The sequence below is a fragment of the Spizellomyces punctatus genome, assembly GCF_000182565.1.
Source record: "Spizellomyces punctatus DAOM BR117 chromosome Unknown supercont1.20, whole genome shotgun sequence".
NCBI classification, from domain to species: Eukaryota; Fungi; Chytridiomycota; class Chytridiomycetes; order Spizellomycetales; family Spizellomycetaceae; genus Spizellomyces; species Spizellomyces punctatus.
This window is the reverse complement of record NW_015971556.1, coordinates 328027-347622: the sequence shown is the minus strand read 5'-3', so window position 1 is coordinate 347622 and position 19596 is coordinate 328027. Positions and strand designations below refer to the sequence as shown.

Below are 19596 nucleotides of genomic sequence, written 5' to 3'. Positions count from 1 at the left end.
TTGTCGACCAATTTCCAATTTCACTCGCAGTCACATTTGGAACTGAAGAATCGCCCATTGGCAAAGATGGACGCCGGCGTGCTTTATCGACTCTTCGAGGCTACTGTGCATCCTGACCATAATGTTCGAATGCAGGCAGAACTTGAATTGCGTAAGGCAGAAGAATCCGTAGGATTTCTGCCTGGCGTCCTGCAAATTTTGGGAACCTCTGATGCCAATGTTGCCGTGCGTCAAGCAGGTACCGTCCTGACGACTGAACTTGTCTTTTTACCATACACAACCCTAAGCGATTTATCACCCAAGCTGCAATTTACTTCAAGAATCGACTCCAGCGAGGTTGGGATCCTGAAAGCAAAAAGCCTGTGAATGAAGGGGATAAGCTATTTGTGCGGCAGCACATACTTCGAGCAATAGTAGAGCTTCCAGCTAACATAAGGTTGGTATTTGAAACTCTGATGAGATGGTAAAACGTTGATATCACCCATGTTTGCTGGCCTTCTGACACTATTGGTGACATTTCTAAACAACTGTCCTGGCTACCGTTGAAGAGTACAGTTGATCACCTGTCTGGGTCGCATGCTGCAGTACGATTATGCCCAAGGCCTTTGGCCGCAGTTCCTTCAAGACTCGATGAATATGGTACAAGCTCAGGATCAAGCGTCGGTGTACGGAGGCCTCGCCGCTGTGCAAGAATTCGTCAAGTGTTTTCAGTAAGTGAATGAGCCATGCCTGAAATTATTAGAGCTCATCGTGCTCGTACAACAGATGGGCGAAACCTGAAAAGCGGCAGTTTTTGGACGAGCTTATCGAAAGGGGGCTGCCAATACTGCACTCAGTGGGAACCAGACTCGTACCCTTGACCGATGTTGAAGCTGGAGATATGTTAAAGACGATCTTGAAAACATACAATGCAACCATTAGGGTGTGATAGCTGTTCAGTGTGTGCTGGACGCGCCCAGTGCACTACTACTCACACATTCAACTTCTGTAATTTGATAGATGTCACTTTCAAAGACTCAGCAAGAGTCGTCATCCTTGGTTCCTTGGGGCACACTATTCGTGCAAGTCATTGAGAAAACGCTGCCCATTGACATGCCCGCCATGCCCGCTGATGCATTGGAGCGCGAAAAACATCCGTGGTGGAAAGCTAAGAAATGGGCGTATAGCTGCTTAAACACCTTGTTTGAACGGTAAGCGATCATTTTACAGCTCTGGCCGGTAGCGGGTTACTTATCTCCCAGTAGATATGGCCGGAAGCCCGAGAAAGCATACCATAGTTTCTCTATAGTGTTTATGGAGCATTTTGCGCCAAACATTCTCAATGTATACATGAAGCAGATCGAGCAATTGGTATCGGGGGTCTGGATGTCTGCAAGAGTCAAACAGCACCTCGCGGATTTTGTCACTAAATGGTTTGTCACGAGATAGTGAGTGGTCATCTACCAACAGCAGGCTGACCATTGGCAACCAGCGTGAAACCGGTAGGAACCTGGAATATCATCAAACCCCATCTGGAAGCCATTATTTTGCAATTTGTCTTCCCGCTTTTGTGCTTCAACGAAGAGGATGAGGAACTATGGAATACAGATCCGGTAGAGTACGTCCATAAGAAGATCGACAATCCTCTCGAAGATTTTCGAAGTCCGGTTCACGCAGTGGAGACGTTGCTTTTCGATATCGCGAAGCTTAGATCTAAAACATTTGTGCCCATTGTGAGCCTTATAAACACGATTATCGCCAGGTAAGCAGAGCAACATGATAAAGCTATTGAACATCCCTCGTCACGGGCTTATTGTTGAACACTAGGTATGAAGAAACTTCCCAGGAGCAGCGGAACCCTCGTCATAAGGATGGAGCTCTAAAGATGATGTCATGTCTTGCTCCGTTGGCACTAGATAATGTAATATTAATTTCTCGGCATTGGTGCTTCAAATTCATAACTGCTTCCCGCACTATAGAAATCCCCCATCAAAGGACATCTTGAGCAATTTATTGTCACACATGTATTACCGGAATTGAAGAGCAGTCATGCATTCTTGCGCGCGCGGGTATGTGTGCATATTTTCCGTGCCTGCTCATGCATGTGGATAGTCCCATATGTAAACTCTTTCCTTGCAACAGGCATGCGAAACATTGCTAAGCTACGAGGGTCTCGTGTTTGAGAATGAAGGGAACCAGCAGATGGCTTTCCGAGGAGTTCTCGACTGCCTTGTCGACTCAGACCTACCCGTCCGAGTGTCAGCGGCCCTAGCTCTGCGGATATATCTAAAAATCCCGATGAGTAAGTACATCGGATTGGCTTGGGCATCGATGGGTCACATCGAGAACTAAACATGGAACAGTCTATGAAGCAATGAAACCACACGTTCAAAGTATTATTCAAGGTAGCCCACGTCTAGTGATAATGATCCAATTAAATCTCGACCACTGATTTTGTATTTACTTTTTGTCAGCCCTAATGAACCTGACGAACGAGGTGGACATGGAAACATTGACACAGGTCTTAGAAACTCTCGTAGCGGACTATTCCGAAGAGCTGGCGCCGTTTGCTATTCAACTTGCTACCCAACTGGTGAGATCTTCAGTGTCTATTTTTCCTCTGTTGATCTGATCATCTCTCTCAGCGCGATACCTTCGTCCGCTTGATGGCAGAGGTTAGCACTGAAAACGAGGATATGGAATATGACGAGTCGTTGGAAGAGAAGACGGCGGCAGCACAGGGTGTCCTACGCACACTGTGTACCCTGGTGCTCGCTATGGAAGCATCCCCGCAGATATCCGTAGAGCTGGAAGTTATTGTGGCACCCGCGCTTACTTTTGTACTTCAACATAATGTCATTGGTACATGTTCGATCGTTTGGTGGACCATGTCTTGAAACAAAGTTTCCTAAATTTTCGTTAACCTTAGATTTGTACGACGAAACCTTTGATATCATCGAAACGACGACATTTTGTGCGAAGGCGATTTCGCGCGTCATGTGGGACATCTGGCCGCTGATATATCAAGCGTTCAAAACCGATGCCGTCGATTATATCGATGAGATGGCAAATTGTCTGGAGAATTACGTGTCCTTCGGCAAGGAAACTTTCGCACAGAGCAAGGAACATCAAGAACAGATCTACGATATCATCCAGACCGTGCTACGAGAGGATAATGAGCATCTCACAGATACAAATAGGAGCCGTGCTTGTGATCTGATAGAGGCTATCCTTCTCAACCTCCGTGGACATGTGGACGTGGTTAGTGCAAGTCTTGTATTAGCCCTAGGAAGATATACACTGACAGTTCTGGCGCCAGTATGTACCACGCTTCCTGGAATTGGCTCTTCCCTATATTCAAAAGAGCGGTCGGCTTAAGAAAGCCGGGTTTAAAGTGCGATGCCTCGAAGTGGTGATCAATGGAATTTACTATAACCCGGCGGGTACCTTGGTGTTGCTAGAGCAAAAAGCGGCGACAGCTGCCGTGCTCGAGTTCTGGTTCAAGAACCTTGGTGATTTCAAGCGCGTGCATGACAAAAAATTGTGTATCCTAGCACTTCTGGCAATCCTTGACCTTCCTTTGAATCAAATTCCACCATCCCTCCAGGGGCCCGGCTGGACTCAGGTTCTTCTTTGTGTTCTGCAGGTGTTTGAATCATATCCAGAAGCCATACAAGGTAGAGTAGCTTGATTTCGCGGCACGTTTCTATATAGAGTCTAATATACTTGTAGCAAGAGAAGCAGAAGAAAAAATGTATGCCGAGGGTCTGGACGACGAAGACGAGCAGGATGTGGAAGAAGATGAGGACGCAGAGATCTTTTTCACGGATGCACCTGGTAATGGCATTAAATGCATCGTTATTCAGATGCATAGAAGTATTAACATAGCGATTAGATGATGATTGTGACGTCCTCGACGATGACGATAAATATCTTGAAATGTTGGCTCATAGTGCCGCTGAGAGTCGGCAAAATGGGTCCGCGCAAGATGCCGTTTTCGAGGATGACGATGATGATTGGGATGTGGAAGAATTAGAGGAAGATGTATTCTTCACCACCCCGCTCGACCATATTGAAGCGTACTCACAATTTGAAAGGACGATGCAGCGGCTGGCGGGGAACCCGGAGTCAGCGTCTCTCGTCAGACAGGCCTTGAACGCGCAGCAACATTCCTTCATCGAGGCATTGATTCGGCAAGCTGCACACAATCGAGAGAAGAAGACGGCCCAGTAACAGACACCCCACGCATAGATTTTGCATACAATAGAGCATCTTGTAATCTTACACAATGGCATCTCATGGATATGACAAATGTTCAACGGTTTGCTAGAGGGACATAGTTGACACACTCTGGATCGACGGATCTTTCCCACTTCGTCTTGCTGCTCCTGAGAAACTCTTCCAACATGACTGGTGTGATGCTACAAGAAGGATCATCAGGACCAACAGTAACGTCCGTGAACAGTACCTTAATATTGCTTACCAAATTGTATGGGAGACGTCGCAGAATCGTAGCAAGTTCATAGTGTCTAAGGTGAAAATGATATCTTCTTCATCCATGCTGGTCAATCGCGCTAGCTCATTTATGGAGCATTTCGTAGAGGTGTTGTTTAACAGAATATCAACTAAGACCGCCTGCCAATATGATTTGTAACCAGCAAGACCTGCCAACATTTTGGTTAAAAATATCAAAAGGATCATAAATGGATTACTTACCTAGATCTGACAAAGGGCGTTCTGGAGATCCGATCTTTCCATCCAGCTTCGAGAGCTCATAGCTAAATTCTATGAGCAATCGACCATACCCTTTCCTCTGGTACGGCGGCAGTATGAGAATGCAGGCCAAATTGAAGGACTCAAATGATTGCTTTTCCTGAGGTGACACGAAAGTCTAATACTTGGAATCAGGTTGGATATTCGTTCCTTTTTCGAACCTTAGAGAAATATCCCATAGCATGATCGACGTCCGTCTTCATTACTTCTGATTCCGTAAGTACGTAAAACAAAAAAGGCTCCGTGTCGTAATAGACCGTTTTATGATCTAAAAAGAGCTTCGACAATAGGCACAGGTTCTGGCAGTAAAGCTAAGACCAATGAATGCGGGTCTCATTCATGATGAGACTCATAGCAAATGCGGTGACTAGAAAAAACAAGATCAACCTTCTCCGCTTTCCCGTCGACCTCATAAATCCGAAGTCTTTCTTTTGCATAGACTACTTGTCCAGGAGGCTTGCGTCGTTTACAATGCGACTATCATTTGGATCACGTTAGTATGCTACCTGACGTTCCAATTTGCTCAATGGGTAAAGAAGGTGGAACCCACCCTGTGCCATGTTATGGATTTGGAATACTTCATGTATTTAAAACAAAACTCGCAGACATACAAAGCTCTCCATTGCCCATTCTCTCCAGCAGGATACGGTGCAAAATACCAAGGAGTCATTAAAACCGAACCGAACTGAAGAATGTCGATATTCTTGATTTTTGGCCGCTCCTCGCATTCTGGCTCAGTCTCATTGAAGAGAGCATGTGGATTCTGCAGGAGAAAAGACTGGTAACAAAGCATCCTCATGATCATCTGAGCAGGGTGAGAGCGCGTACCTTGTTGTTGCCTTCCTTATGCTTCCGCTTCGTGTTGCGCGTCATTTTGCGGCCGTCATTATAATGAGAACCGTCCAAATCGTTCCCATATCGCGAGTTTTCGGCTGCCTCGTCGGCTAGCTCTTCCTCGTGTAGACGATCCCCACTTACCCACTCATCCAGTCGACCGTCATCTATTTTTTGCGATGTTAGCTTAGTGCGTCAGATAGTATCCATTCGAGTGCGGTGAGCACGTCAAATGCATACCATACTTACAGTCGCAATAATGAACATAGTATTCACACGTATTCGGAAAGTTTCCCTCCCGCTTATCCAGAATTTTTGCTCTATCTGAACGTGACGTTTATTACATATTTTTGATATTTACAATCCAGCCAAGTATAAGAACAAACAAAGAATTCGTAGACGTACAGGTTGAGCCTCTGGAGCTTTTGCAGAGATGCAAAGTGCCAACGTGCAGAGGAGCATGTTCAGATTCTTGCATTTTGGTTGTTGCTGAACCTTTGATTACTCAACTCGCATCGCTTGCTTGAAACCCACGTGCGTCCTCCGTTGCCAAGGATACGATGATAGATGACGTCATCTAAAAAACATGACTTAATATCAGAGGACAATGTGACCGGTAACTGACCACGGTCGACCAACTCATCTACCACATCTAACGGACAACCTTCCCCGTCGAGAAATTGCGGTAGGTACTTATGTTTCCTTGTCGATCGTCCGAGCTACGCAAACCCTGACGGTGTCGTAACGTTCGCATTGTCTGGTTCTCCTCGCGTAGAACCTATAAAATGGCCAACGTACCCCCTGCGTTTTCTGACATCGGCAAGACCACCAACGATTTGTTGGGCAAGGACTTCCCGGTGGGCTCGGCCAAGCTTGAAGTTAACACCACAACCTCCAATGGCATTGTATGTGACTAGGCACTATGCTACATATCTCGAAACGTTACCTAGCCTGATGTTGCGTCGGTTGCCACAGAAATTCACCGTGTTGGGGACGAAAGATAACAAGACCGGCGCAATTGCCAGTGAACTGAAAACAAAATACACCGACAAGCTCCGTGGTACGTGCCGTCAACGATCACATTCGTATAGGGCTTTCTAATCGCCCGTTATTCCACAAAGGTGTCACTTTTACGGAATCGTGGACCACCAGTAACATTCTTGGTGCTCAACTTGAACTTGATAACACTATTGCAAAGGGCTTGAAATTGGATTTCCAAGCATCCCTTCTTCCTGCCAAGGGGTACAGTTCCTGCCATTAATAGAGAGATGTTAGTGGCATTCCTCGTGTCTAATCGAGTATGGTGGTAGGACCAAGAATGCAAAGGCTGGTGTTGAGTATAAGCAGGACTATCTCTTCACCCGCTCATCTGTGGACCTTTTCAAAGGGCCGACCCTTCATGGAGATGCTGTCGTTGGGTAGGATACCGTGGCTGACACCACCTTTGACTATTTGAAAATGTTCTAAAGTTACATATGTAGAAATGATGGCTTCCTTGCGGGTGGTGAAGTTGCATACGATGTCTCCGATGCTCGGGTGACCAAGTACAATTTCGCTTTTGGCTATCTTGCCCGCGAGTATTCCCTGGCTTTGCACGCGTGAGTTTATTCGCGTGTTTTTCCCCAGTGAGGGTTGGCTGTCGGTTGAATATTCTGCCCGTTGCAGGACCAACGCGCTGAGCACTTACTCTGCGTCTTATTACCACCGTGTCAATCAAGACGTTGAGGCAGGTGCGAAGGCTACCTGGGTGAAGTCGGCTGACAACACTGTCCATATCGAAGTCGGTTCCAAATATGTTCTCGACAATGATGCATTTTTGAAGGTCAGACTCAGGTTGAGAATCTATTTAGTGGTCTTTACTGATTAATTCGGCTGGTGGTCATTAGGCGAAAATTGACAATCGCGGTCAGCTTGGTCTTGGATACACTCAACTCCTCCGCAAGGGTATCAAGCTTTCCTTGGGTGGTCTTTTTGACACTACCCGTCTCCATGAGAATGTGCACAAGGTTGGCGTAGCACTTACCTTGGAAGCATAAAGGGAACGCGTTCTATAATGCTGTAATTTTGTGCACAAAATCGTATCTATGGGGTGAGCCTGCCCACTGAAATGAATCGTTGAAGATTTGACGAACCCAACCCCCAGCTTTCCAGTGGATCTTGTGGAAGATCTTTTTCAAATATTGATATGTACCAACAGCCTCATTAGACAGACAAGCCGTGGGACCACCAATTGGATCCTGTTCTGGTTCTTTTTCTATGTCTATGTGACTTCACAGTTTCTGCTATGGCAGGTTTCCTGATATTAGCGCATTATGTAAACTGCACCCTACGGTTTACATGGGTGGCAGAAAATCCCATCGGATTTTGCTTCGTCCGCTTGATATGCAGTTGCGCCTCCTCCTCTCCGTCATAACGTTTCCGCGGGGCGTCGCATCTTTGGTCATCTTCCTGGCTTAGTCTGGTCGTGGGAGTGTCCTTTTGCGCGTAATAATCAACGGCTGCTGAACATTTCCCTGCTAACAAGATAATTGGCGTTTCTAGCCGCGCAAAGTTCTTCGCAGGCTCGTCATTGTCAGGAGAGTGAATGAGGAGTGCTGAGCTGAGAATGCCCCGCATCTTTCCATCGTCTGTCAACCTTTTGGCTGGATGCGTAGCATGCACTAATTCACCTCGCCTTCTCACGATGTCTTCTTCAACAGTTCCTCGGATTACTAAGGTTTCAACGTGCACGGGACGTGTGCATCCTATTCGATGTGCCCGCTTGATCGCCTGTCGTTCCATGTCGTGCTGCCAAACTAAGCCCTTCAATCAATCAAAAAGAATAGCCCGGCGTTGATTATTTGCCGCAGATTTACCTGGGCTGATGAAGTACACTCTTGACTAGTGCCGAAGGGCATTGGCGATTCAGAATGCATGAAGGACCAATGATGACCCGTGGTTACTTACTGCCGATGATAAATCAATTCCCCAGGCCGCTAATCTGGTATCCATGATAATGACTGAAGCCGCTGGGGATCAGCTTTCGACCCACCAACATATTTGTCTCTGGTGGAACACACCTGGGGCATGATCGCTTGTGTTGAAAGTTGTGACGCTATGTGCGCGTTCTGACACCCTCTGCTGTCGATGAAACAAAATACATCGAATCCTTGCCAACCGGCAAAGTTCATGAATGTAGTATATTTCGTTGTTGAGCTATTGGGAGGCCATGATGAGAAGCGGTACACTACGTAGCCAACAAATTCACATGATGCCTAATACCTGAGCGTAAACAATGATTTTCTCATGGGGGGCATATTTTATAATCTGCAGTGCCAGTAACCTTAGTAACGAAAGGACGTCTACAGTGAATAACCACCAACCTGATCTGCCAAGTACGTCAACTTCACACTCGATGTTGATACGATAGCAGATCGATCACATTGTATTTGAACGGCGACTCCATCGTCGGCGGTAGTATGCGGTTCTGGTGATATGTACTGTGGACCCTCGAAATCAGGAGATATCGGTTTGGGCGCTTCCAATAAAGGCTCATCCTCGCAAAGCTGCTCGCTGCTATCGGCCCCCTCCAGTTTAACATTCTTCCGGAAGGCTTCGATATTCTTTGCATGTATCAAATACTCATGTGAACAGTTGTGCGAAGACAAGTTCACTGATGCGACAACCGCCTTTGTCTGCAGAGTCGGCGGGCAATGACTGACGCCATAAACCACCTCTTGATTCTTCACAACCTGCAGCCACGAATGGTCATTCAAGGCATCAAGAAGAGTAGCTTTGATAGCTCTCAGTTGAGCGACGTCCTGAGCGCTATATCCTCGTTCTTCAGCAAATCGCAAACCTTCTTCAACGTTCTCAACCGTTGAGGCTATACTTTCAGGTAAATGGGACACCGCATACCAGAAGCATGACGAAAAGAGATTTTGCACAGCCTCTGCAAAAGAGTTAGTAGTCAGGAGCTTGCGGAGCGTGACTGTCTCTGAAAAGACTTACCGCGCAAGGCCTTCTTTTGACTAGGGTGGAAAAAATAATCCTGACAAAGGGGAATCATTATTAAGGTATCCTTATTGCATCACAATGGAGACATACTTGATGTTCCCTCTGACTGAGGATCGCATTGGTTCCAAAAAAGCTGAGCAAGCAATTGTGAACAATTCGTTGGTAGCGTCCGAAATCCAACATCACCAGTCTTTCATGAAGAGCCGGAACTAGACGGGCCTCGTCAACTCCAGAGGTCCAAAACCTCCCTCTTTGCATGATTTGTACTCACGCTTGACGTCCCGCTCGATATCCTCTTGGCGATTTCGCACCATCACTCTATGCATCAAATCTCTCAATTTTTCATATCCATGAAATTGCTTCTCCAAAAAAGGTTTAGCGATCACAGTTCTAAATGTATCTAACAAGCGACCGAACGTCAGTCCGCTAGCCATGTATCAGACGCAGGTAAACCCACTTAGCTCAACCTTTAGCCGACGCATACGGTTCGACCATCAGGAACTCTGATAATAAGGATCCGAGCTTCTGAAGATCTTTCTCATCTTCGTCGGAATTGCTGTGCAAAACATTGGGCATGGGAGTGCCCGTGCAAACCCAGCGCCTATCCGCCGCCAAATTCGCTGCCAGTGCGCTTTGGGGTGAGCCTTCTTTCCTCCTCGCCATACTATGCCCCTCATCGACAAGTAACCGCAGCCATCGCACCTCAAGTAAAGGTGATCGGTATCGTGTATCTAAAGACTGCTTTAAGGCCAATTCTCTTGATAGTGCGCTGAATTCGTGCTAACCACTTGTCAATTCAAAGCCCCCGCCTCGGTGATATTCCAATCCGAACCGAGGATGCGACATGAGAACGATCTTCACCAGCCTCATCAATTACAATATCAATAAGCGCCCACTGCGTCTTCCTCTTCACTTACATCGTACTTCCCCAGCTCCACCGCAGATGGTATGGTGTCATCTTTATCTTTCAATACCAAGAGCTTGATCACTCTGTCTTCCACGTGCTGCACGTCAGTTAGGAGCAGTTCTAGTGGGAAGAGTCCACTCTAGCCGCCAAGTACCTTATTCAGCTCCATGCGCCATTGATCAACGAGTGTATCAGGAACTACAACTAGCGTGCTCGAGGACAGATAGATCTTAACAGGTGGCTGCGGTTCCGCCGCGCTACGGCTGATGCGTACACTTTGGCGAGCTTGTTTGAGATAATACGGAGGAGAAGATCTCAAAAGTTTGTATAGCGGATCCGGGAGCCGGTTTTTCTTGTGGCGAAATGGTGTACGATGTTTTATAATATTCACGACCGCCAATTGCTTTAAGGAGGGTGGCATTGCCTCTTTTGATAGATCGGAACTATCCCCATCGACAAGGTGGAGCCAATGACGGTTTAGATCTGTCCGCACAGTTCCTCCCAAGCAGTCAATCGGAGGTTCACTTATTTGATGACGGGTGTGAAGTATTAGAGCGATACAGATACATGTTTTGCCTAAAACAGGCTTCTTGTGAGGACCAATTCCAAAGTATCTAAAAGTTGAGATGACTACTACCTGTTCCCATGTCCTCGCAAATTATTCCACCTCTGGCTTCTTCATAATAGGTAGGTTGTTTATAGACTTGACCCGTACTTATACGCAACCAATATCGCCGGCCCTCATCAGCAGTTCGACACTCCAGCATATCGGGATCAAGGACCCTCTGAGGGATTATCTCCCGTTGCAATAATTTCCAAAGGGTATTCTTTTGGTATGTAAATAGGTGAGTCTTCATGCCGTTAGGGGCGGCGAGTAACTGAGATTGATGCACAAGCCAAGCATCAGCGGAGTTTGCTCTATTCTCCAAGACAAATGGCACAGGAGATGGCATTGATTGATACAACTGAGCAAGCCCGACGTTTACTGGCTACGAGGAGACATTGATCAGCTTCGTGACAGGGAAGGAGTGGTGCAAGTCATGCAGAAAACACACCTTGTATGCGTACAATCCAGCCTCGTCATACATGCCCACACTGTCATCGGCTAAATGCCACCTTTTTGGGCTTGGATTAACTGCACGCAGTAGCCGGTAAACCAGTTTCCGGCAAGTGCGCGCTCGCCCTGATGGTAGCGACCGAATCGTGCGACGACCCTCGATGTCTTCAGGAACCAGGTATAATCGCACAATCATTGTCTCTTGTGCTTTCAGACCATCAACCATTGGGCTAGCTGATTCGCCGTCCTCATCTATAATGAGCTCTTCGGTTTCCTCCGTTTTGAGGTTCATGTCGAATGGCACCACCAACCCGTTCCCCGAGATCACAGAACTATGTGAAGTTTGCCGACCAACTATCGTTGCACACCAGAACTCTGCGGCTGCTACATGACAGTCACAAGCGTATTGCAAGGCCTCGATCAACGTCGGGTCACCTTTAGGAAGACTGGGTTTCGAACGTGCCGGCCATGTTATCCACGTTTGAGGTGCCAGCTGCTCTGTCTTTATCGTATTGATAGCATGAAGATGAGCAAAGGCCTCGCTTAAAATAAATCTTAATGTTCCAATGGCCAAAAGTTCCTGTGGGACACACGAGGTCATGCTTTGGGATAAGAAACGGGATGCTACATTTTCAATAGTTCGCACGAAGCCTGCAAGCTACGACCTGAAGCGATGTAACCAATTATCCAAGTGTGGTTTCAATGCATTCATTCAATTCAAGTGCAAACGGTTCGCCATGTCTTCGTTCCTTCACAGTCATATCGGCCAGCCTCGAATAAGGCCGTTACGCTGTCCTGATTAACATGGAAGACTGGAGCGGTAGGACAATAATGTAGTTTTGAGGGTAATGACGAGAGGATGCTGGCGAGGTAACCTGTGGGTCGGATGTGATTGTATTGTGCACGTTGCCGTGAGCTGGAGAACTAGTGCCAACATTTCTTATCCTACTCTTCATACTAAACGCTCCAAGTCATGCAAACTCTAGTACGTCTACTATTTCTAATCCTAGTCGCGCTTCGATGTGTAAAAGGCGGGTATACCTGTTATCGCCCTACCAAGAATCAAAGCGTGAACGTCATGGGTACCCTCATAAGTGTTGACGGCCTCTAGATTCATCACATGACGGATAATGTGATACTCGTCAGAAATCCCGTTGCCTATCAAAACAAACAGTTAATTTCGCGCACATGCTGTTCAAACCACCGCATACCAGTACCTCCTAGCATGTCTCTACAAGTTCTTGCAATATCTAACGCCTTGCCACAACTATTCCGCTTGACGATGCTAACCATCTCAGGGGCCAGCTTGCCCTCATCCTTCAACCGCCCAACTCGCAAACAAGCCTGTAGGCCGATACTAATTTCTGTCAGGGCGTCTGCAAGCTTCTTTTGGATCAACTGGAAAGACGATAGAGGAGTTCCAAACTGTTTCCTACAAGAAGCAAAATTTTAGTTATTGGCATATCCAGAGAAGATTGAGAGGGGTCACTGCGTACCGTTCCGAAGTATAATCGACAGCTTGCTTGACGCATGCTTCTGCTGCTCCAAGTGCACCCCAAGAGATTCCATATCGGGCATTGTTCAGGCAGCCAAAAGGTCCCTGCTCCATGCGTTGAATAGAATTCCATGCGAGACAGACAAAGGGCATATGAATACGATACCTTAAGTCCGGCGACATTGGGCAACAAGTTGCCGTCCGGAACTTCCACGTCGTCCATCATAATCATGCCGGTGATGGACGCACGTAGGGAAAACTTGCCTTTAATGGCTGGAGCCGACAGGCCTTTCATTCCCTTGTGACGTTTAGTTACGCGGGCTTTAGTCTTGGACCTTTCAGACAACCAATGGCGAGTCGTTGATTACCTTTTCCAGAATAAAACCACGAATCTGCCCATCTTCAGCTGATTTGGCCCAAACAACAAATACGTCGGCGATAGGTGAGTTAGTGATCCATGTCTTGGATCCATTCAAAACATATCCGCCATCGACTTTCTTTGCCACTGTCTCCATAGACCCGGGATCAGAACCGTGGTTTGGTTCAGTCAGCCCAAAGCACCCAACAAGTTCGCCGGTGGCTAATCATTTTAAGCATCAGTAATGAGCTGGGCTCCTGAGCGACCCCTTCGTAAACTCACCGAGCTTCGGCAAGTATCTTTCGCGTTGCGCTTCTGTTCCGTACGCATGTATGGGATGCATTACAAGAGATGATTGTACACTCATTGCTGAACGGTACCCCGAGTCAACTCTTGGACAAAAAGTAAACCAATAAGCGCACCAGCTGTAGAGGCCGGGAGCAGAAGTTGGCTAACCTTTCAACCTCCCGAGCAATCAGGCCATAGGCGACAGAGGAAACTCCTGCACATCCGTATCCATTAATCGTTGACCCCAGCATTCCAAGCTCTCCCAGCTCGTACATGATGTTGCGGTCGAATTCTGCCAGAAGATGGAAAATGATTGTCCTCAGCTGAAGGGACGAAAGGGGCAAAACAAGAGGTCACGGTCGTACTTTCGTTCCTTGTCGCTTCGATGACTCTGGGAAGGAGTTTCGTTTGCGAGTAGTCTCGTGCCGAGTCCCTAGAAGATCATAAATTCGGCGTTCCGATGCAAAGCTATGGAATCCTTAGGAGGGTGCCAAAATTAACACACCTTACGAGACGTTCCTCCTCCGTTAACTGGGAGTTCAAGTCGAACGCATCGGTCCAGTCGAACTCTATAACCAGCGACTTGTTAAACCTGTGCTCTGCTATCTCTACACCCACAGTTGGGCAGACATACTCGGTTTACTTGTGCCTGTGGCGAAAGCGCGAGAGGTTGTTTTGCAGCCTACAAATATCTCTCATTTCAGCACAATGTCCTAACTGGCTGCGTTTAGGACATATAGCGCGCACTCACCTGTAGCCAAAGCCGGCCTAAAGAGTCGTGTCGTGAATGCCATTTATTTCCTAAGTTTAGGACAGTACAAGGGCCCAATGAAGCTCCTTTTATGCTGTGAGGCGGATGAATAGATTGTGGGGGTGATCGTACGAACCCTCCACAACAGAACGCCACAACTTTTGAACAACTTGTTCTGCGTCGCAACTGGGCAAATTGCGCGCCAGCGTCACAGTGGGTCCACACGTGATGTAGCTGTTTTGATCGCCGTGTGTGCAGAGCATAGTTCAAAACAGCCATGTCTACCACAGACCCATCACCAGTGGCACGTAATGAATCTTTGGAAGACGTTCTTTCTCGCCAGCGCCGTGAGGCCAAGGAACTCACTGGTAGAATCACCGCCCTTAAAAAGACTGTTGGAGGAAATAAACAAAAGGTCACATCTTCAACCACGCAATGAGCTACTTCCTCCGGTGCTAATCTCATTATGACATTTGTGCTTTTTAATAAACTACAGAAAAAGGAGATCCAGGCGCAGATAGCTCAGCTGGAGAAAGATTTAAGTGAAAGGCACGAGCGGGAACGAGCCGATGCCAAAAGCAAAGTTACAGGGCCAGACGAAGACCAAACACAAAATGTGAGCATTGGTCGGGATACGCATTCGTTTGAGACATTCGAATTCAAATAGTATTTTGGCAGAATGTGGGAGTTGTAGAAGCAATAAACTCTCCGGATGGTTCATCGATGGCCAGTGAATCGTCAAGTGCCGTTCAAGACAAGGCCCGGAAGCCAAATAAAGCCAAATTACGCAAGGTGCGCTGGCCGCACATAGTATGAGGAAAACCTAACATTACAGTTCCCTCATGATGTCATCGTTGTAGCAACGGAAAGCAGCAGAGTTTGAAGAAATGCGGCGTCAGGCAGCGGATGAGGCTGCAGATATGGTAAATCACAAAGAGATCGAGGATGAGGCCATTGCGAGCCTTATTTTGCCGCTAGGTCTCTCAGTAAAGCAGGCAAGTATTCCTGCGGCTGTCCATTCGTAAGATATTTCTAAGGTGAAAAGTAATGCCGTCTCAGATCACTCCAGATGGCCACTGGTATGTCTATTAAGACATTGGCTCAATGAGCTTTCTGGCTTATCGTGATTATGTCCCAGCATGTACAACGCCATTGCAGATCAGATATCTTTCCGTGGAAAAGGCGAACCAATGGTAACCTCGTCTGAATGCACTCCTCATATTCAAAATTGAAGCTTACAAGAATTATCTTGCATGCAGTCGTATAAAGACCTACGAAGCATTGCAGCGAACTATCTCAGAGAACATCCTGAGGATTTTGTGCCTTTTCTTGTAAACCAGGATGGAAACCCATATACTCCAGGTATGCTTTTCATATTAATGACAACTTGTACTACCGCGGACACTGACCCGGATGAGCAGAAGAATATGACAAATACTGTGACGAAGTAGAAAATACGGCAGTTTGGGGAGGCCAGCTGGAGGTATGCAGGAATTGACAATGACACAGTTGAATGGCCCGTCTAATCCTTTCATCACCAAGTTACAAGCACTATCTCGAGGCCTCCGACGCCATCTGCAGATAATTCAAATGGGATCTCCTTTGATAAAAATAGGAGAAGATTTTCCTGGAGAGCCGTTAATGTTATCGTAAGTAATCATGCTTTCGGAGTGGGTGCCAGGCAGTTTCGCCCTTTAACATGATGGATTGTCTGTTTTAGGTATCATAGACATGCTTATGGACTCGGAGAGCATTACAACTCATTAAGACCTGTTGTGGAGTAAGGGACAACGAAGATACTGTGTCCTTTCTGTAATCAAAGACGAAATTGGAAGCAACACCAGTTCATAGCCATGACACATATCAGTGAATTTCAACCATTTCAAACCATAATGATTTCATACTTATATCCGGATATAATGCTTACCAATGCTTGATCGGCCGTTATGTAATTTAATTTGACTTGTTTCAAGCAAATGGACCTTCTTGAGACAACAAGGCGGAGGGGCAATTGGAATTTTTGAGAGTGGCAGCCAGACGAGGTGGCGGTGAGATCTCTGTACACTTTTAAGCTGCCACCTCCGCACCATCTGCTGTCGACCATCCAACAACACATCCTCTTCAAAGACCTCAACGAAACGAGAAAATGAATCGCATCTCGCTCCAGTTGCAGATACTCCCCCTCCTTAGCGGGGTAGTGCTGGCACAGGGCGAACAAGTCGTCGTCTTACGCCCCAACGTAACGGACCAGCAGCGAACCTTCAACATTATTGTCCGCTCGATTCTCTTGGCGGTGTTCGTTCTATCTATTATCGCATTTTTCGTAATCTTTTGGAGACGCCAGAAGCAACGACGGGCGTACGATCAACAGCTGGCTGCAATGGGTTTACCCCCAGGCTCCGTTCTTACCTACGGTCAAACCGCCATGCCGCCTCCGAATTACTACGTTTACCCTCCTCAGGGTCCACCACCGGCGCAGGGAGCAACCTCAAGAGACCAGAAGGGCGAAGTTCCTTCTTTTGGAATGCCCGAACCTGCATATTCTGGGGGTGAAAGGAAATAGTGGATCACGAGGTGTACAAGTGTTTATAGTAGTATAATCCAAAGCAAGTTTGCCATTCAATGTATTTGAATCTGTATATATGATGTTGCAATAAATTAGTTTTCAGATGTCCCACAAGTTTGCCCACCGTACTTGGGACAGTCATTAGAACTGTACTTCTCAGACCAGAACTGGAGGTTGTTGGTCCCATCCTTGAAGCCTCAGGAATGTGAGGAATAAAGCCGAATCAAACGTTGCATATAAACAAAACAGGGTAGGCTGGAAGACATGTGCGAGCTCAAAAGTGGTCGAAGAAATATTATGTGGGTGAGTAGCTTGTCCCATCATTTTCGCAACGATGCTTTCTGTCACTGGTCTCGGCTCCCCATCGGCAGCCGCGCTACCATCCTGAACATGGCACAAGAATCTCCACATCACGTAACCCACGCTCCCAACTGGAATCCCGAGTTGTGCATAAAACCAAATTGATAAGAACTGTTTTAATGTATACGGGTCAGTTCTTCGACCATACGAGTCAGTTCCTCGACCTTGATGTCTAGCTTCTTCATTCCATGACCGTCGCGATGACCGTCTCTCGGCAGTCGCATTCCATCCACCACTGCTTGCTGCTGCTCTCTCGTCAAATCAAGATATGATTCGATCAAGTCACCATCCAAAAAGCTTTCGGCGTTCATAGTTCGCCGTCGGTTTTCAAACCGCCGCCACCTATAAATAAAGTTCCGTATGTTGTTTCATGAGAAATTGTAAAGCTTGATGCAGACTGTCCCCGAACTTCCGATACCCACTCTGTATAGGCCAGGCCCCCAACTCCTTTCACAATTCGGCGCAAATTGTCTTGTACATCCAATAACAGGCGGAAAGTGCTGTCGTCCAAGGTCGCCACGACGCCGATACCTCCATTCACCGTGCAATATAAAAGTACAGGGGTAGCAACAGCTTCATTATCAGGCAAGCTCATAACCAGCGAGCCTGTGTTCACAAGCAACAGTAAATGAATAAGCGGGTGTCCGGGTGTCCGTTTGACGCTGAATTCCATCTTACCATGCCTCAGCCGGTTTACTTGTTCTCCCAAATGAAACCAGCCAAAACTTTCTAATCGTCGCCGATCCTCCTCCACCTGCGCCTCACTTCGTCTTCTGAGGGCAAATAGGTTACTATGATCCTCTGCTCCTATATACACATCATCGTCCAGCGCTTCGACCGCCGTCATCCAATTCGCGTCCGGGTCCCGGGCTATCAGCTCCAAAGAGTCATCCCCTGCATTGTAGGAGAGGACGGATACCGATTTCATTAGATCACCGATAAGCACAAAGTCCCCTCGCACGGCGATCGTCAATACAAGAATGTGTCCGTGATGTGTGGCTCGTTCCACTAAGGACATGGTTATACCGTCATCAGCTACCTCCCATTTGAACAATTGAGCCTGATGGGGGATTGAATGTGTAAAGCGTTTGCGATCACTCTAAACTCCAGTGATGCACAGGAAGGGATGCTGACCTTACTATTTATACCCGCCAGTAACTTTCCTCCTAGAGACGCCATGCAGTAAACGCAACCACGAGTTTCTTGCTCATGAACTAGTCTGAGTCGTCTTTCTTCCGTCACGTCAAAAACCAAGATCCTTCCTTTAGACGGCTCGTCCTCCTGCGGAAGTACATACGCGGTTCCCACACAGTAGTACGTTTTCTGGTCGCCAGTGAACTCCGTGGATACAATCGACTGGACATTCTCGAACGTGTCCATGGCAAATTGGTCCAACACTGGCAAGCACATTTCAGAAGACAAAAATTAATAGTATTAGTCGGAACCATCCAATACTCGTACCTTCAAAAGACTGGTCATCCAAAAGCTTCAAATATCCTGTTTCTTCCTCATCCCCTGTTTCCTCATTCTGGACTATTCGTAAGGTGAGAACACCAAACGTCCCACTTTTTTCTTGATGCGTAATACGACGCGCCGTCTCCCCAAGAGGTATCTTCTTGATGTGAAGCTTCTCAATAGCTTCCACTGTCCCAACTTTCAAAGATCCCTCAGTAACTAAAGCAAGAGCCTCATCCTCATAGTTGAATGGGCACATATGAGTAACTTCCTACATGTAGTATCCCGTTAGCATGTTAGCCGCACATATTTGGGAGACGGTGCTCGCATACTTTTAGGTTCACATTCGAATATATCAGTTTCCCGTTGCTGGTGTGGATCACCGTAGGCCTGTCAGACGCGGCAAACACGTGCCTCTGTCCTTTGGATTGGAATTGGCTTAAAGTAATAGGCTGACTGCCGAGTGAGATTTTCTTGCGATCCCTCAAACAACCTGTTTCCGGATCGACAATAAATGTGAAGAGCTGACCGTCGCCTACACATCACATTTCAGCGAGCTTATTGCAGGTGACGGTGCATGATTTGATGGTTGCCTCACCAAGTGCAGCTAGTGCGTACTGACATCCTGCATGGTCACCAACAGCACAGAACGTGGAATCGTTTCTGAAATCGAGAAGATCAAACATTAGCCATTATCAAACTGCTTAGTATCACAGCTCACCTGTTCCAAGTAGCACTTTATCTCGCTCCTTCAACGTTGAAAGTTCAAGCACCCTG

At 47.0% G+C, this 19596-nt stretch overlaps 8 protein-coding genes across 9 annotated transcripts; 4 read left to right on the top strand and 4 right to left on the bottom strand.

The window, feature by feature from the left end:
- Nucleotides 1-66: 66 nt before the first annotated feature.
- Nucleotides 67-4212, top strand: SPPG_08317 (uncharacterized protein; the record flags this gene model as incomplete). The annotated part of the gene is made up of 17 exons (XM_016756475.1): nt 67-238; nt 304-436; nt 549-710; nt 766-922; nt 1000-1190; nt 1245-1412; nt 1472-1741; nt 1807-1900; nt 1959-2048; nt 2122-2281; nt 2343-2384; nt 2454-2572; nt 2625-2841; nt 2909-3240; nt 3299-3656; nt 3712-3816; nt 3875-4212. The coding sequence occupies 17 exons, from the start codon at nt 67-69 to the stop codon at nt 4210-4212; spliced, it is 3108 nt and encodes a 1035-aa protein (XP_016604460.1).
- SPPG_08316 lies at nt 3589-6075 on the bottom strand. 2 transcript variants are annotated; one of them, XM_016756474.1, is made up of 10 exons: nt 5992-6075; nt 5827-5910; nt 5581-5753; nt 5303-5515; nt 5140-5229; nt 4914-5063; nt 4696-4852; nt 4463-4643; nt 4067-4400; nt 3589-3937 (listed from the first exon to the last, which is right to left on the bottom strand). In XM_016756474.1, the coding sequence occupies exons 1-9, from the start codon at nt 6062-6064 to the stop codon at nt 4295-4297; spliced, it is 1227 nt and encodes a 408-aa protein (XP_016604459.1). In that variant the 5' UTR covers nt 6065-6075; the 3' UTR covers nt 3589-3937; nt 4067-4294. The 2 variants fall into 2 exon arrangements, with proteins under 2 accessions (XP_016604459.1, XP_016604458.1); XM_016756473.1 differs by having other exon boundaries at nt 5836-5910.
- A 114-nt stretch (nt 6076-6189) lies between these two features.
- Nucleotides 6190-7884, top strand: SPPG_08315 (uncharacterized protein). The gene is made up of 8 exons (XM_016756472.1): nt 6190-6271; nt 6362-6491; nt 6562-6646; nt 6708-6828; nt 6897-7004; nt 7068-7184; nt 7252-7408; nt 7473-7884. The coding sequence occupies exons 2-8, from the start codon at nt 6372-6374 to the stop codon at nt 7620-7622; spliced, it is 858 nt and encodes a 285-aa protein (XP_016604457.1). The 5' UTR covers nt 6190-6271; nt 6362-6371; the 3' UTR covers nt 7623-7884.
- SPPG_08314 (uncharacterized protein) lies at nt 7743-12180 on the bottom strand. Its single transcript, XM_016756471.1, has 15 exons — nt 11545-12180; nt 11127-11478; nt 10644-11065; nt 10500-10586; nt 10368-10437; nt 10050-10313; nt 9854-9982; nt 9673-9791; nt 9577-9616; nt 8949-9517; nt 8848-8892; nt 8646-8781; nt 8533-8585; nt 8442-8466; nt 7743-8381 (listed from the first exon to the last, which is right to left on the bottom strand). The coding sequence occupies exons 1-15, from the start codon at nt 12145-12147 to the stop codon at nt 7897-7899; spliced, it is 3399 nt and encodes a 1132-aa protein (XP_016604456.1). The 5' UTR covers nt 12148-12180; the 3' UTR covers nt 7743-7896.
- Nucleotides 12181-12408: 228 nt separating this feature from the next.
- Nucleotides 12409-14626, bottom strand: SPPG_08313 (glutaryl-CoA dehydrogenase, mitochondrial). The gene is made up of 11 exons (XM_016756470.1): nt 14439-14626; nt 14322-14369; nt 14193-14256; nt 14053-14120; nt 13856-13979; nt 13682-13791; nt 13410-13621; nt 13208-13339; nt 13043-13146; nt 12764-12978; nt 12409-12704 (listed from the first exon to the last, which is right to left on the bottom strand). Exons 1-11 carry the CDS (start codon nt 14479-14481, stop codon nt 12553-12555), a joined length of 1272 nt encoding a protein of 423 aa, XP_016604455.1. The 5' UTR covers nt 14482-14626; the 3' UTR covers nt 12409-12552.
- A 45-nt stretch (nt 14627-14671) lies between these two features.
- On the top strand, nt 14672-16426 carry SPPG_08312 (uncharacterized protein). The gene is made up of 10 exons (XM_016756469.1): nt 14672-14853; nt 14935-15054; nt 15117-15230; nt 15299-15433; nt 15498-15517; nt 15577-15631; nt 15698-15800; nt 15860-15921; nt 15981-16087; nt 16159-16426. Exons 1-10 carry the CDS (start codon nt 14716-14718, stop codon nt 16220-16222), a joined length of 918 nt encoding a protein of 305 aa, XP_016604454.1. The 5' UTR covers nt 14672-14715; the 3' UTR covers nt 16223-16426.
- A 41-nt stretch (nt 16427-16467) lies between these two features.
- SPPG_08311 (uncharacterized protein) lies at nt 16468-17143 on the top strand. Its single transcript, XM_016756468.1, has one exon. It carries the CDS (start codon nt 16585-16587, stop codon nt 16999-17001), a length of 417 nt encoding a protein of 138 aa, XP_016604453.1. The 5' UTR covers nt 16468-16584; the 3' UTR covers nt 17002-17143.
- Nucleotides 17144-17480: 337 nt separating this feature from the next.
- On the bottom strand, nt 17481-19505 carry SPPG_09532 (uncharacterized protein; the record flags this gene model as incomplete). Its single annotated transcript, XM_016757706.1, has 7 exons — nt 17481-17706; nt 17787-17970; nt 18043-18424; nt 18499-18761; nt 18826-19090; nt 19152-19354; nt 19418-19505. 7 exons carry the CDS (start codon nt 19503-19505, stop codon nt 17481-17483), a joined length of 1611 nt encoding a protein of 536 aa, XP_016604452.1.
- Between the last annotated feature and the right edge of the window lie 91 nt (nt 19506-19596).